Source organism: Vidua macroura, chromosome 16 (assembly GCF_024509145.1).
Source record: "Vidua macroura isolate BioBank_ID:100142 chromosome 16, ASM2450914v1, whole genome shotgun sequence".
NCBI lineage: Eukaryota > Metazoa > Chordata > Aves > Passeriformes > Viduidae > Vidua > Vidua macroura.
This window is the reverse complement of record NC_071586.1, coordinates 13,387,979-13,403,247: the sequence shown is the minus strand read 5'-3', so window position 1 is coordinate 13,403,247 and position 15,269 is coordinate 13,387,979. Positions and strand designations below refer to the sequence as shown.

The 15,269-nt window shown below is 47.7% G+C and overlaps 1 protein-coding gene across 1 annotated transcript in view; it reads left to right on the top strand.

The window, feature by feature from the left end:
• Positions 1-15,269, top strand: part of TNRC18 (trinucleotide repeat containing 18) — a 54,337-nt gene that overhangs the window by 25,173 nt on the left and 13,895 nt on the right. The window contains 7 exon segments of the mRNA XM_053991554.1: positions 407-1,354; positions 2,003-2,178; positions 2,870-3,006; positions 3,505-3,633; positions 5,420-5,594; positions 6,632-6,992; positions 9,299-9,583. Of these exon segments, the coding sequence (XP_053847529.1) occupies positions 407-1,354; positions 2,003-2,178; positions 2,870-3,006; positions 3,505-3,633; positions 5,420-5,594; positions 6,632-6,992; positions 9,299-9,583 (2,211 nt within the window).

The following is a 15,269-nucleotide window of genomic DNA, read 5'->3' as shown; positions in this document are numbered from 1 at the left end:
GGGAAAGCCACATAGCTCCTCTAAAAAGGCAGGGGAGGGGAAAAGAAGAGCAGGGCTGGTGTGATGGACTGAGATTGATGTCTGGGTGCCTGGGGCTGTAGGCTCTCTTCTTCCCTTGGGCCGAGCCTGGGTTGGTTCTTCCAGGGCTGGAGTCCCAGTGGGAGAGGATGCAGGAGGCAGATCTCTCTCCAGTTGCATGAAAGTGCTGGAAAGGTGGAGAAGGGACCTCTGGGGTGCTGCATGTGGCAGCTTGGTCAGGAGAGAAATGCCTAAAGCAGCTATTGCTTGAGAAAGGAAGAGACCAGAGGTGATGGAAGCAAAGGGAACCAGCTCTATGCCTTAGTGAGAGAGAAGGTGCTTTGGAGACCCAGCCATTACACAGTCTGTCCCTTCTGATGTTTTGCAGAAATCCCCCCTGGATACCCATTCCAGTCCCTTCCTCCCTCCTTTGGAAGACACTATCCCTACCTCCTTCAGCCCCCCGCAGCATCTGATGCGGATGGCCTGGCTCCTGACATCCCGCTGCCTGCTGAAGGCTCTGAGCACATGGACCTTTCCTCAGAGGTCAAGCCCATCCACCTGTCTCCGTCCAAAATCCTAGAGCCCATCCAAGCAGCAGCAGAAGAGGAATCCTTGGAAGAGAGGGTGAAATCAGAGGTGCAGATGGAGGAAAGCCAAGAAAGCATCTGTGAGCAGGACATGGGGACTCTGAACATCACCACCTCTGCAGCCGTCCCAGTGCAGAACGTGGACAATTGCAATCTCCTGTTGCACCAAGGCGAAGCCCTGGGTGCTATGGAGCAGGACCAGGAAGACCTTCAGAGCTGCCCACCTCCTTACCAGGTTGTGGCCTGTCCTGCAGAAGCAGAGGCTGAGGCAGAGAGCGGGAGTGGAGCAGAAACCTGCTCCATGCACATGGACTATGACGGTTTGCTCGTGCATGCGGAGAGCGAGCCCCCGGAGATGGACTTGACGCCCCAGCGGGAGGAGGCCTCTGTGGCCATGGATCTGCAGAGCGCTGATGTGCCCCGGGCGAGGGAGTTTCCCAGCCTGCCTCCTGAGGAGGGGGAGCAGGGGCCAGAGATCCCTTCCTACACAGAAGAGGCAATCACTTGCCAAATCCCAGATCTGGACATCAAGCCGGGTGACCCACTGGCTGGGATGAATGCATTGGTGGCTGCTACAGAAATGCCTCAGGCTTGTTCCTTGTTGACTACCACCACTGTCACTCCACCCCAGATGAAAGTGGAGGTGTTAACTGACCAGACCCTGGAGCACTCCTTCCTGCAAGGGATCACTTTGCTGAGTGAAATTGCAGAGATGGAGCTGGAGAAACGGAAGCAAGAAATGCAAAGTAAGTTGTGAGTGGGGAGTCTGGTCAACTTCAGACCATGCTGGGTCTCCCAGCTTATGGTCCCTGTGCTCTCCATGTGGGCAGACGAGCAGAGTCACAGGTGGGATCTCTTGCAGCCTCAGCCAGGCAGCAAGGAGAGCATTGCTCTGAGTTGCAGGAGTGGCTGGTACTTCAGATGGGGTTGGAGCAGAGTTTTTGTTGCAGCAGGCTGAGCTACGTGTGGCTTTTGTACTGCTCTCCCTTCCAAAGGCCCTCGCCATGTCTAGACAGTTTGTGGTATGCGTAGCGGAAACGGAGCCCCAGTTGCTGAGAGCTGCCAGGGTAACACCCTTCTGGCAGGCACTGAGTCCACAGTCTGTTGGGGTTTGGCACCAGAGGCCCCAGTAGCTCCAGATGATGCTTTCCAAGAGCTTGGCTGGTCCTGAAAAGAATCTCACCTTCCAGTAACTTCCTGAGGTGAGAAGTGATGGGAACTGCCAGTTACACCATGGCTGAGTACAACAGGAGATCTCAAGTGGGGGCCAAGGATGGCTGGGGGGCTCCTTGAGCAGCCATGGTCGAGGAGGGGCCATCAGCCCCTCCTTGTGCCTGTTGGAGAAGCAGTCTTGGAATGTGATCTTCTGTAGCTTTTTTTTCTGTCCTTCTCAGCAGGTCCAGAGAGTTTCCCTGTCCGGCCAACGCTGGAGAGTTTGCTGGCTGCCAGCACCCACATGCTCATGGAAGTGCTTTCCACCCCCTTTATGGAAAGTCTGAAAACCATCCGTCTGCCTCGAGAGCTGAATCCCAACAAAAAGTACAGCTGGATGCAGAAGAAAGATGAACCAGTAAGTAGCTCTTAGTGTGGCTGAGCCTGGAAAGCCCCAGTGCACCCACTCACACAACTCACTGTCCCAGCCCCAGTCTGGGGGCTCATGCTGGCTCGTGCTGCCCCTCTGCATTCAGCAGAACGAGCTGGTTGTTCCTTCATGTCACATTCCTAGCTGCACAGGAATCAGTGGGCTGCAGTTTAGGTTCTTCCCTTGTTTGTTACTCGAAGTTCAGCAGGACCCTCGTCAGCCCCTGGAAGTGGTGTTTTAATGTGAAACCAGAGGAACCCGTGTGTTACTGTTTTGGTCAGAGGATAAATAAAAATATTGGCAGCAGGGTTTTTCCTTGTTTATTTTTAATTTTTGGCCCTTCCCTGTGGAAGAGGCTGATAAATTATTTTGTACAGAGCAAGTAAGTATTCCAAGATAGGGTGTATTTTGATCTGTCTTTTTAAACAAGGTAAAGAGCATCTTATCCTGCAGGTTCTCTTCCAGGGTTGCAGTCCCTCAGAGCTGATGCCATCCTGTGCCACAGAACGTCTTTGCTTTGCTGGTTTTCTTGAGTACCACTCTGAGGCTGTGCTGGTGTCTGCTCCCCTCTCAGCACAAAGGGCTTTCTGCCAGGCTGCACACTTTGGCCATTGCCAGGGCACCCAGTGTGGCCCCCCTGGACGTGCCCTGACACTCTGTTGTTGCCTCCCCACCCCAGATGTACTCCATCAAATCGGCCATCGAGAACATGGATGCGATGGAGCTGGACTACAGGATGAGGCTGGCCGAGCTGCAGCGGCGCTACAAGGAGAAGCAGCGGGAGCTGGTGAAGCTGCAGCGCCGCAGGGACTCCGAGTAAGTCACAGGCTGCTCACCCAAGTCTTGGTTTTTTCCAGCTGGGCATTTCCACTGCCTCTCGGCCCAGGAGAAAAAACTGCCCTCCATCCCTCCCTGCCTCCTCTCCTCTCCTCTCCTCCTGGTACATCCCACCAGAGCTTTGCACAGCACACTCCTAGGCTATGTGACACGACAGCCTGGTAACTGGTGACTGCAGCTGGGAGACTGTGTTAGAGACAACCTTGGCTTCAGCAGCTCAGTTTAGCAGTTTGGTGGCAGGCGAAGGTTCTGGGTTGGCTCCCGTTCTTGCTTGCTTTCTTTTAATTATTTTCCCTTTTTCTTCTTTTTGGATTTGTTTTCTTTATTTTTTTTTTCCCTGTTTGTTTTGCCTTTCAGTTGCAAAATTTGCTTTTGCTTTTTTTTTTCCCTTTGCCTTTTGTTTTTGGTTTTTTTTTTTTTTTTTGGTTTTTTTTTTTGTTGCCTTGGTTAACAGTGAAGCGTATGGTTTTTTTAAAGGGAAAAGCATGACGAGAAAAGTAGAAGCTTGGCGAGAAGAGGCCCTGGAAGGCCCAGGAAGAGGAAACTTGGATCAAGCGCTCTGTCACCCATTAAGGAGAGAGGGAAGAGTGACAGCAAGAGTGGAAAGTAAGGCTGGAATTTGGGGAAGACGGGAACATGGCAGGGTCACTGCGCCAGGGTCTGACTTGGGGACAGCATCTCGGATGCAGCGGGGGCTCGTTGTGTTGGCAGGCTGGCCGCAGCGGTGGCAGCGCGTGCCGTTAACGTGAGTGTGTCCTTGCCGTGGGAATGCAGTGCCAGTGTCCTCCCTCCCCGCAGCTGGAGCACCTGTCTGGTGTTGGGTGCAGGTAGGACAGGTGGAGTTGAGCAGCTGTGAGGTGATGTGGCTGGCAGGGAGCTGTAGGTGAGGTTTTGTAGTTGGGGAATGTGTCCTCGTGTGCTTTCAGGAGAGCAGATGGTGCAGTCAGGTGCTGTAGAGCCAATTGCGGGGATGTTAATGTCAAAACTGGGAAGGACAGGGCTATTCCATTTTATCTACTTTGCAGGACCTTTCTGCTGTGTTTCTTCTGTCTTCCTCTCTCTTCCCTGAATCAGTGGGAGTTGGTTTTACCTGACATCTCTCTTTCAAGCATCTGGATTATCCTTTACTCTGCTTTTTTCTCTTTTGCAAGTGCAACTGCTCTTGTTTGGATCTCACCACTATCTACCCTACCGTAGATGGGCTCTCCAAAGGGAAGGCATTTCCAAGCTGCCTCCCTGTGTGCTCCGTATTTCTGCAAATGTCCTTTTCAAGACTGCAAATCAGATTCAGGTGCCCAGCTCCCACTGACCAACGCTTCTGAAAATCTGTCCTCTTGGTGGCTCCGTGTTTTGCTCTTCATGTTTGTGTGGCTGGGCAGGCTGGAGGCATCCAGAGGCAGCTGGAGTTGTGCATGTGTGGGTGCGTGACCGTGTTGCGTGTGCATGTCCCTGGATCACAGGGATGCTGGAGCAGGCTGCTCTGGGAGATGGAGGTGCACCCTCAGCCAGCATCCAGGGCCTGAGGTGTTGATTTAGCTGTTTGTGCAGGTCACCAGAGAGGATAGAGGGAGGGTAAATGCCTGGAAGCTGAGGAGGCTGTGTGGTAGTGGTCTGACCAGCAGGCTTAGGGTGAAGGAGGCAGCATATGAGAGCTTGAAATGGAAGCTTGGTAGGAATCTTGAGGTGTTGAGTGATCATCCATCAGATAGTTACTGGAGATGGCTGGGGAGCTGGGAAAGATGTGCTTATAGTCTCACCTACTTTATTTTTTATTTTAGTTTCTTATTTATTTACCCTCTCCTTTACCCCCAAATCCCAAAGCAAGTCCAGACGTAGATCACAAATGCCTTTCACAAGGGGCCCGACTTGGAGTCTGGAGTGAGGCAGTCCTTGCAGTGCCTTTGTCCCTCCCTCTCACCTCAAGTGGCACTTCCTTGCCACATCCTGCTCATACCAAAGCAAGTGTCTGGGCAGTGAGGCACCTCCCTGGGCCTCAGGAGTCTCTCTCTGCACCTGCAGAGTCCATGGAAGTAGAAGTGGGAAAAGACCTTAAGGGCCACCTCAGCTGTCAGTCCTTCCTGTTGCTGCTCTGTACCAAATGAGGCACTTTTTGGTGGCTGTTACCAAAACACCAAGCACTTCCTTTTAGAGACCATCTTGCAGGTCTCTGATTTCAGGCACCCTCACCTGTCCTGGTGGCCAAGAGTGTGCACGAGGGGGCTCTTAGGCTCTCCAGTTTGGTGGAAAACCTTGTCTAAACTGCTGTCACTTCACTTGGCTCCTGCTGAGGATCCCCACTGTCTGGGGGGATTTAACCTCACTTTTGAGCTTGGTGGGGATCACAGGGAGGAAAGCCCCCCCCACCTTGACCCATCCTGTGCTTGGCTTGCAGACTGAGCAAGTCCTTGTTGCTCTCTGAAGACTCTGAGACTGGTGAGGGCATGAAGAAGAGGCACAAAGGGGCCCTCCCAGAGGAGGACGAGGATGTGGAGAGCAGCAGTGGCAAGATAAAAGGGAAGAACCCAAGCTGGGAAGAGCATGATGCAGCTCCCAGCTTCTCAAATGAGGTCAGTGCCCTCGTGGGGAGCATGGAGCCAGGGGCCAAAAGCCCGTCTCTTTCCTGCTTTGCTGGTGTTGGCTTGGACTCCTGATCTTTCAATGTCTGCTTTTAGTTCACATGGGTTTAGATGCTCCTCAAGAGAGGATTGTGGGCAGTGGAGGGGCTAATGTTGGCTTACAGAGGTTGAACCTCCTCGGAAGGCAGCAGCGTCAAGTGCCTTGGAGCCAGCCAGAGCATTCAGTGCTGCACTGGCCCTGAGTCCAGAGCAGGGCTTGTCTTACCCCTTTGTCTATTGAGGGAGCACAGGGGAATGGACCTCCTGAAGCAAGGAGGAATGGGAGCTCAGCCTTGCTATTTCAAATGTTGGGTTTTCTGCTCCTGTTGAAGCAATAGGATACTTACTGGAGCTTTAAGCTGCTGATGAAATCCAAAATGCATGCAGGCAAAGTACTGAGTTTGAGCTGCTGTTATCTAGCTGTAGCACATGTAAAATATATTTGCTTTTTTCAAGAAGCGAGAAAATGCTGGAAAGGTTGTAACAGCTCTGGCTGTAGTGCAGTGGTGCTGATGCTCATGCTGAGAGGTATTTGGGGTTTTTTGGCATCCCAGCCTCTGGAGCTGGTTGATTATGTGGAAATCCGAATTTATTTGGCTGGCTCTTGGGTAAAGAAGATTTTTAATCCTTGTGATTTAGAGAAAAGCTTGTAAAACCAACCCAAACATACCCTAAAAACCAGGTACTGTAGAGAAAAAAGAACTCCAAAGTATGTTGTTCTATGAACATATTTCTTTTGGAAAAACGTTCAAGTTTTCTAAGTTAATCTTGCAATTTTGTAGTGCTCAGTAAGAGTAAAACTGTACTGTTTGCTGACATCTTCCTCTTCTTCTTCCCTACAACCATGGTGGGTTTTGGCAACTGTGGGCTATCACCTTGAGGCTTTATTAACTACATGCATAAGACAGTTTGGAGGGCTAGTAAAATCCCTCAGGTCTCCCATGATATCTGCTCTGTGTTCACCTTGTCTCTTCCTTTCACCTCGGCAGTTAAAGCTCAAAAAGAAGAAGGTGCCATCGGATCAGGAGCAGCTGGCCAGCAAGCTTGACAAGGCCTTGTCTCTCACCAAACAAGACAAGCTCAAATCCCCCTTCAAGTTTGCTGAGAGCTCTGGGGGAAAGCTCAAAACCAGTGGAGGTGGTAGCAGATACCTCTCAGCCCATGAGGCTCTGCCAAGCAAGGAGGAGAAGAGCCTGGCCAAGAACCTGGGCCTGTCACTGAAAACTGCCAAGGAAGGTAAAAACAAAGTGACTGCCAAAATGAAGAAGATGGAGGTGGGGTTGAAAGTCAAAAATCAGCTCAAGGTTTCCCATTCACCAGCAATATCTGAAGTTAGCAGCTACTCCTATAGTAAGTAACGTCTTTTTTTATCTCTTCTGTCTGTAGGAGGGCTTGTGGTGGGAGTTTCTGGCCTATTGAAAGGGGTCTTGCAGATGGGTCTGGTTTTGCTCATGAATGAAAAGTGACCTCCTCGTCCCAGTGACTGCTGCTGCATCTTTGGGGTCAGCATGGGCTGTCTGCCCATCTTGCTGTCCCAGAGGAAGCCACGATCAGTGTGTCTCTTCCTGACCTGTGTTGTATTCATCGTCAGTGGGGACAACACTTAAAGAAATTGACCCATGTTCTTGCTTTTGGTGGGAGTAGACACTCTCCTACCTGTCAGATGAGCAGGTGGAGCCTCTTCTCTAGGAGTAGTTGACTGTTGAAGTCCTTGTTGAGTTCAGTGGGCTTGTCTTTAGGACACTGATGTTTCTGAGCATCCTCCTGCCCTTCAGTGTCATGGCTTGCTTCCTGGCTGGCTGTGCTGAGCCTTCCCATCGGTCTCATCAGCCTTTGTCCCCACTCCATCAGTGTGGTGATTGTTACTACAGAACCCAGAGTGTGCCCGAGGTGAAGGTTCCAGCAACTGACCCCTGTTACAGAAGGAAAAATCTGAATTGCTGACAATGCTGGGAAAACAGTAGAACCAAGCATAGGAGAGTCTTTAACAGTTCAGGCAGACATTGGGGCAGAGTTTATGGTCTGAGACCATTGTGTAATGGTCTCAGCTCACTTGCACACGCATCTTTCCCTTTGCTTGCAGCTATTTAAAGCCATGTTAAAACCTTTATGGGGTGTTTGTGTGCATAACAAATATATCTCTTGGTGCAACACTAGTTTAGAAATTTCACTAATGGGGAAGATGAGCTAGTGACTCTCCAATGGAACAAATGTTTGGCATGAAATCAGCCATTTATATGGCAAAATAGGAGTCATTGTGTCCACTGGACTTGAACACAGCCTTTGGCTTATTGTGTTCTACATACTACCCAGCAGTTCTGTTCTTCAAGAGCAGACACGTGTCTCCTGAACTGTGGGCTCTGGAGCTAATGGGAAGAGAAAGGATGGGCTGTTGGCTCATGGCAGAGGGAGCTTTTACAGTGCCTTCACACTTGGCACTGTGGTTTCATGAGCAAAAACTCCCTCCCAGAACTAAGAGAGCTTCTATCTCACCACTGTCCAGTGAGTCTCCTGGTGTAGGAATGTTCCCCTTTGTCACCCAGGTCTCAGCTCAGGATTGTTGCGACTGAGGAGACACCTCAGCTTTGGTTTTTCAGCTGTGTGCAGGTTCAGGGGAAGGGCCTCAGCCTGTCATTTGGTCACTCAGGCATGGTGAATTTGGGGAGGCAGGTCGAGCATATGGCAGCACCTCCTATGATTGCTGGGCCGCTCATGTGGAGAAGGAGAAGCGGGACTGTCGCCAAGTCCTTCTGCTTTCTGACCTCAGGATTTTCTTCCTGGAGTCCTGAAAACTTTGGGCATAGATCCAAAGGGCGAACTGAGCATCTTATTCCCACAGATTTTAAGAAAAGTCAGGTGTCCAAAATAATTTGCGTATTTGGGCTTTGAGCTTCCTAAACTTGCCATTCTTCGTGTCTTCCTCTCCAGAACCCAGTGCAGTGGAGTTGGGGAGTGATGCCACAATGTCTGTAATGTTGTGGACCTGAGGGCATGTCCACAAACGGGGAGGTGACAATTTACACCCACTTCTGTTGCATCCAGGGGTACCATATGCTTTTTTTCCCTCTCATCGAATGCCAGAGGGGATGGCTGGATAAATTCTCACCACCCACAAGGATTAGCAGCTTTGTAAAGCCATGCTTCACAGACCAAGGAGCGGCTTGGTCCCTGCTCCTTTGCGGCGTATGCTGTGGAGCATCTGGGGCAGCATGCTTGGAGTCACATTTGGAGTTAGACATCCTGCCTTCTTGGCAGCTGGGCTTGTTCCAACCACACGTGTTGAAAACCCTCTGCAAGGGCTGGTTCACGTAGAAAAGGAGATTCAGGTCAAGAGTGTTGAATATCACCATAGCCAAGACAAATTCGGGTTGATGGTCCAGTTGTTGACAGTGCTGTGCCTTCAGTGGACATTTTCATAGTGGAAATGTTTGCTTCATTTTTCTGCTGCCAAGCTAAAAACCCTCCTTGGATCTTAAGGGAGGACAAGGAGGTGGAGAATGTCCATTTGTGATGGAAAGAAGGAAATGTGAATTTCTGTGTTTGTTGAGCTCAAGGCTTATGATGGAGCACCTGGGCAGGGGTGGACAGTGGTGGCACCAAAATCCCCAGACCCCCATTCAGTGATGTAACGCTCTTCCCACCCGCTTTGACCACAGATACGGACTCGGAGGAGGAGGAGGAGGGATCCCTGAGGGACGAGTGGCCAGCGCAGCCCCCGTCCGCTGCCAAGCCACGGCCACCTGGCCTGTACAGCTCGACGGCCAGGAAGGGCGGCCGGGCGGCCGGCGGCCCCAGGGCGGCCCCACGCAGTGCGGCGGTGGCCGGGCGGCCGCTGAGGCCGAAGGCGGCGGCGGGGCGGAAGCAGCCCTTCTGCCTGCTGCTGAGGGAGGCCGAGGCGGGATCTTCCTTCAGCGACTCCTCGGAGGACTCGTTCGATCAAGGTTATTAATTTATAGCAAACGCACCCCCCAAACGCACCCCGTGCCGCGGCCGTGTGGGAGCGGGGTGGTGCTGAGGGGCCTGGCGGGCCGGGGTCAGCCATTTTGATGGTCGCAGCCAGGGCGGCCATCTTTGTCCTTGGCAGCGTAGCCTGCTTTATCACCCCAACGGTTATTTTTTATCCTTTTTGTATCTGTATCGTTGTGATATTTTTACTGGCTGGCTCTTTTAGAGCTTTTATATCGACTGGGTTTTAGTGTCTGCCTCTCCCTGCTTTCCTGTTCCCTTCCTCCCTTCAGTTTTAACCTCACTTCCTTCCTTCCTACCACCACCACCATTTTATTATTATTATTACTATTATTATTATTATTTTAATTATTATTATTTTATTTTGGCATGAGCCTTGTTGAAGTTTGAAAGGAGCTTTTAAAATTACTTTCCTCCTTTTCCCTGTTTTTTCCCTCCTTTATTATTTTCCCCACCTTTTTCTTTTTCCCCTCCTGTTTCTTACCCCCCTTTTTTTCTTCCTTTTCTCCTTTTTCTTTTATTCCCCCCTATTTTTTTTCTCCCTTTTTTTTATTCTTTTTTTTTTTTTTTTTATTACCGGGGTACTGTTGTGTGGCCGTGTGACTTGATGTTTGTACTGCGATTTGGTTTACCAAGCTTTATTAAACATACCGAGTTCATTTTTAACTAAACCTGTGTACCTTGTCTCTCTTGCTGTGTCTCTTATCAGGAGATTAGGTTGCTGCTTCACTCCATCCTGCTCTGCATCCCCCTCCTGCTCCCACTCCCCATCAGTAGAACTGGAATTAACCTAGTTTGGGGTACTCTCTATTATTCAAATATCGCTGCTGCCTTTGTCCAGATAAAGCCTAGGCTTCCCCCTTTCCCCCCAACCCCTTTAAGTTAATTTTTTTTTTTGTTCACCCATTTTTAGTTTTATCTTAGTTTGTTTGCTGATAGACTCTCTCTAGGCAGGCACATAAAACATGGAGGCACTGACTCCTTGTTGCTGCTGCAGGAGGGTGCAGGGTGTATTTAACAGCCAGAAATTTTTCTTTTTAATTTTTTAAAATATAAATATATTTTGTGTCTCTTTTTGGGTGGTAGGTTTTTTTTTTTCAGATGCCCAGACGTAACCCACAGTGCTCAAGGATGTGGCAATTACTGCATTAAATTTGACTCTCCAGTTTCCCTCCCTCACCCTCACCCCAATTTTTTTCTTGCAGCTTTTTTTTTTTTTTTTGTCAGCCTGTCATTAGTACTTCAGTGGGAAAAGAGATTACTTGAGACTTTTCCTCCAGAGACACAAGGGGTTTCTGTTTTAGAGCGCACTCATTAAATAATAATCATGGGGAAAGGTCATTTTAATGAGCCCTCAGCTCCCGAAAGAAACTAGCTCGGCTGGGCTGAATGCAAAGCAAGAGCATCCCCAGTTGTTATCTGAGTTACATGGCAGAGCTGGATGTAGCCCAGCAAAAGCCTTTTAGTGTTTTACACTGCTCAGGGTTGTTAATTGAAAACCAGGGCTGGATAGTTTGGCTTTTGTTTTGTTGGGTTTTTTTTGTTGGTTTTTTTTTTTTTTTCCCTCTTGAGTTTTTTGATGTTAATTTCCTCTGTGCACCTGTTTGGTTTTTCTTCCCTCCAAACCCAACCTCCAAAGAAAGATAATTAAAGCTTAAAAAAATAAAAGAAAAGAAAATTTTCAAATATGGCAGAAAGATACAGAATGTTGATTTGTTTTGATGTGGCTCTGGGCTGGACCCACCAATGCATTTCAAAGAAAACCCAAAAGAGAAATACATGTGTCAAAAAAAAAAAAAAAAATTGTTCTTTAGAGAGCCCAAAAAGTTGTGGGGACAGTGGGAATTTTATGTAAGGCTGAGATTGCCACATTTCCATGAAGAGTCTGCGTTAACTTCCATTCTTCCCTTCCTTGTTCCTTCCTGCATCTTTTCTTTGTTTGTTTTGCTGCTGTTGGAAATTTTGAGGATATCAATCCCTTTTAGGTGCCAAGTTCTTGAGGGGGGTTTTGGGTTTGCTTTTTGGTTTTGCTCCAGGTAAGCAGAGAGGTAACTTGTCCCTTTGTCTATTTTTCAAGTAACCTGTCTGCTTTATTAGAAGAAACAAACAAAAAATCCCAGTTTTATGGGATAAAATCTGGGGAGGGGAGAGGGTATGGGAGGAGGTTGGGGAATCTGGAACAAGTGGGGAAATGCATTGTAAATCCCATTGGGGTGTCATTTAATGGTGGGGAAACCAAAGATGCAAAACCCTCTGGGGTGGGAGGTGGGTACGGAGAGGGAGGCGGGAAGGGATTATTGGTTACAATTTGGGGGTTTTTTTCCTGCAAATGATTTTTTTTTTTTTTTTTTTTTTTTTGTCAGAAGCATTTCTTGAAGGGATATTTGGGTAATAGGGTTTCTGATGGCTTTCCCTGAATACTAAACCGATTAATAACCTCAGCTTTTCTAGAAGTGCTCGCTTTCTCCTTGCAGCTGCTTGACAACCCTTTCACCCCTGCCCCTATCCATGATGCTTTGAATGTCTGTGTCGGTCTCTTGCATTTGCTCTCACGCTGCACTAAAGAAGCAAAGTGGTTGGCTGGTTGTAGGGCAGACACTTCTCAGCGAGGGTCACTAGCCATGAGCCTGAACCTTGACCATTGTTATGTAGGTAGGCAAAATAACTTTTCTTTATGTCATCTGTCAGCCTCAGACGTTTCGATGTTGCCTCCATGAATAATGACACGTAGCTCTTTGCATTCTCTTGGTTATTTTAATTTTGAAAATGATTGCTGTCAGCTTTCAGCTTTACTCTGTCCATGAAGAGTCTCACGTGGAAGGTTTGCACGTGTGTGTCTGAGGACTCCAGAAATGCTTTGCTGCTTGCAGAACTACTTTTGGACAACCCCTTGGCCCAGCCAGGGCAAGGATTTGCAGATGAGTCCAAGATGCAAACCTTAAAGGTTTCGGGACCATGGTGCAGAAATGTCCCCACGTCAGGGATATTGCCTGGCCCTACAGTATCTTTGTCAGAGGTGGGATTAGCTGCAGGAAGACCTGTTTTCTGTCATCTGGTTAGACATAGATCAGGGGGGACACTGCTTTCTTACAGACCAAACATCACATTGCCATTCTGATAAGAGGCAAAGCTTGTGGTTTTTAATCAAGTGACCTTGGAGGGAAAACTGCTAATGTGGGCTAAAGCCCATCAGGATAGGTAATTCCTTGAGCTTTCTGAAACCAAAGACCCATAAGTCCTCCTCCTCCATACTTTGTTTTCGTTAAGAATTTAGTCCCTTCTTCTCTGTTCTCTTTTTCCTGACTTGGAGGATGATTTTACCCTAGTTAAAAAAATAAAAAAGCCATGAAGGGTAACCAGTTCCCTGCACATTCCTATGTGATAGTTGTAATATTTTTAAATTTTCCATAAGCACTTCTGGAGTCAACAGCACAACACGTGGAGGGGAAGAATCTTCCAATGATGAGAAAAAAAAAAAAAGGTACAGTCTTAAATTGGACACTCAAAAATAAGTAACCTCCAGAATTTGGACAGATTGCAGAAATCAGATGTTAATGACCCAGTAGCTGTCTAAAGTCTGCCTGTACTTAGCCTGCTTTGTATGCTGTAGACCTGCTTGGTGTTATGAGAAAATCATGCTATTTATTTTTACAATGTGAAATGACTGTTTTAAGTGTGTGTTTTTACTCCCTCCCTTCCCCAGCCTTTCCTCTTCACACCCCCCTCAACCCGTCTTGTTACATACATCAGTCTCTAAAAACCAAATTGCTTACTCAATTTCTGTTCATCATTAACAAATCTTCATTTACTGCTCTCCTACAGTAAAATACCATGGCAGCTTAGCTGTTAAAAGCAATGAGAAAACTTAGTATTCTTAACTGGGTTTGGGTTTTAATTTAGTGCAGGTAAAAATTAAAATAATCTTTGGCTCCCATTTATGGCATCAGTTGCATTTAAATATGAATGTATTGTTTGTTTTGGCTGTGGAGTTGTGTATGTACACGTGTGGTTGTGTGTGTGGGTATATACACACATATACATACTCTTAAAAATGTCAATTAGAAAAGATATTTTTAACTTTGAGCATTTTTTTCTTTACCCTCTCTCAGTGTTAACAGAATTACCATTGAAGGAAAAAATGATTTTAAAAAAAAATGTCTTTTCCCCCTTGCTAGCTAAAAATCACCTTTTCAGGACCAAAAAAAAAAATATTGAGGCTTCAATTGTTTAAAGGCATCTGTGCATAGTTAATTTTAAACCCACACATAGTTTTGGTACAGCAGGGATAAAATTTCTGCTTCCCATTAAATACAGGCAGCAGTCTCTCCAAGGAGCCGTACAGATGGACAGAGAGCACCAGCAGCTTATTTGCCACCATGGCCAGAAGTTTGGGGACTTACTTTAGAAGCATGTGGGCTTGGAGCAGAGCCCCAAATGTCTTCTTTTTGCTTCATTTGTTACTTTCTGTCCCTTGGAAAATCAGAAAGAAGAGGAGCAGGGATTGTGTTGTGCGTGTGGAGTGGGGTTAGCAAGATCTATCCTCGCCATGAGAGGTGGAGGAGGATAGATCTGTGCTGTGAATGTGTTAAAATGGGGTTATTTTCAGGCTGGAAATTGTATCTCCTGCAGATAAAAATGTAAGTGTTGTGGTAAAAATGCTGACAAGGGACTGTCTTCAGTTGTCTATCCGTAGTGTGACACCGTGTATGAGCAGGAGGTTGGAATAACCACAGGCACCTCATTGTGTTGTGAATTTTCTGTAGCCTGAGGAACAGCCACTGCCATCCTGGCTTTTAAATCTGTTTTACCTGAGTGCCTCTGAAATACTGGAGCTGCTGGGCACCCTTCTGCCCTTGCACATGCAGCGTGTAAGTGCTGAAGGAATGGTGCTGCTGGGCAGTCCATGTGGCTGAGCCAGTGGGGCTGGACTGGTCATGGATTTTCCTGCAAACTTTCCCCACCCCACCCCAATTTCCTCCCCAGCTGCTCACTGAGTCACTCACTGCTCAGCCAGCTCTCAGGTCTGGCATGAGGGGCTGTACAGGTTGATTTTTTTTCTTTTTTTCCCCCCTGTTTTTGCTGGAAATTGCTGAATTTCGGAGCTAGACAGGATGGATGGAGGTCTCACTATCCCACAGGGTGTCACTGAACTCAGGCAAGGTTTTGCTGCTTTTCAGGCAGGTGGTTTTCACGTCTCAGAATAAAGTTCATCTGGATTTGTTTTCTCATTTGGCAAAATGTGATGTAAAAAAAGCAGTTGTGACCCGTTTTCTGGTAGGGGAAGGAATCTGATCCCAATTTGCTGTGGATTTTTTTTTGCATGTGGTTTTTATGCAAGGAGTGAACAGAGTTGTGGATTTCTTGGTATTGATTGCAGGACTGTAGGTTTAGTAGCATTTTTATATCACAAGGAACGAGTCTGAGGAACTGAAATGGGGAAGGAATTTTTATGCAGTTAAAAATTAGCATTCTCTGAGTATCAGATATATGCTACAGAGATAAGCCATCCATGTTAAAAAAAAAAAGACAAAGCTGCCAGTTACCTCAGTTGATAAAATACAAGGATGAGAACATTGTTTTCTGATATTCCTGTTCTTTCTAATATCATGGAAAAATAACACTTGTGTTATTGTATTTTTTTTTTCTGAGCAACCAAGTGTT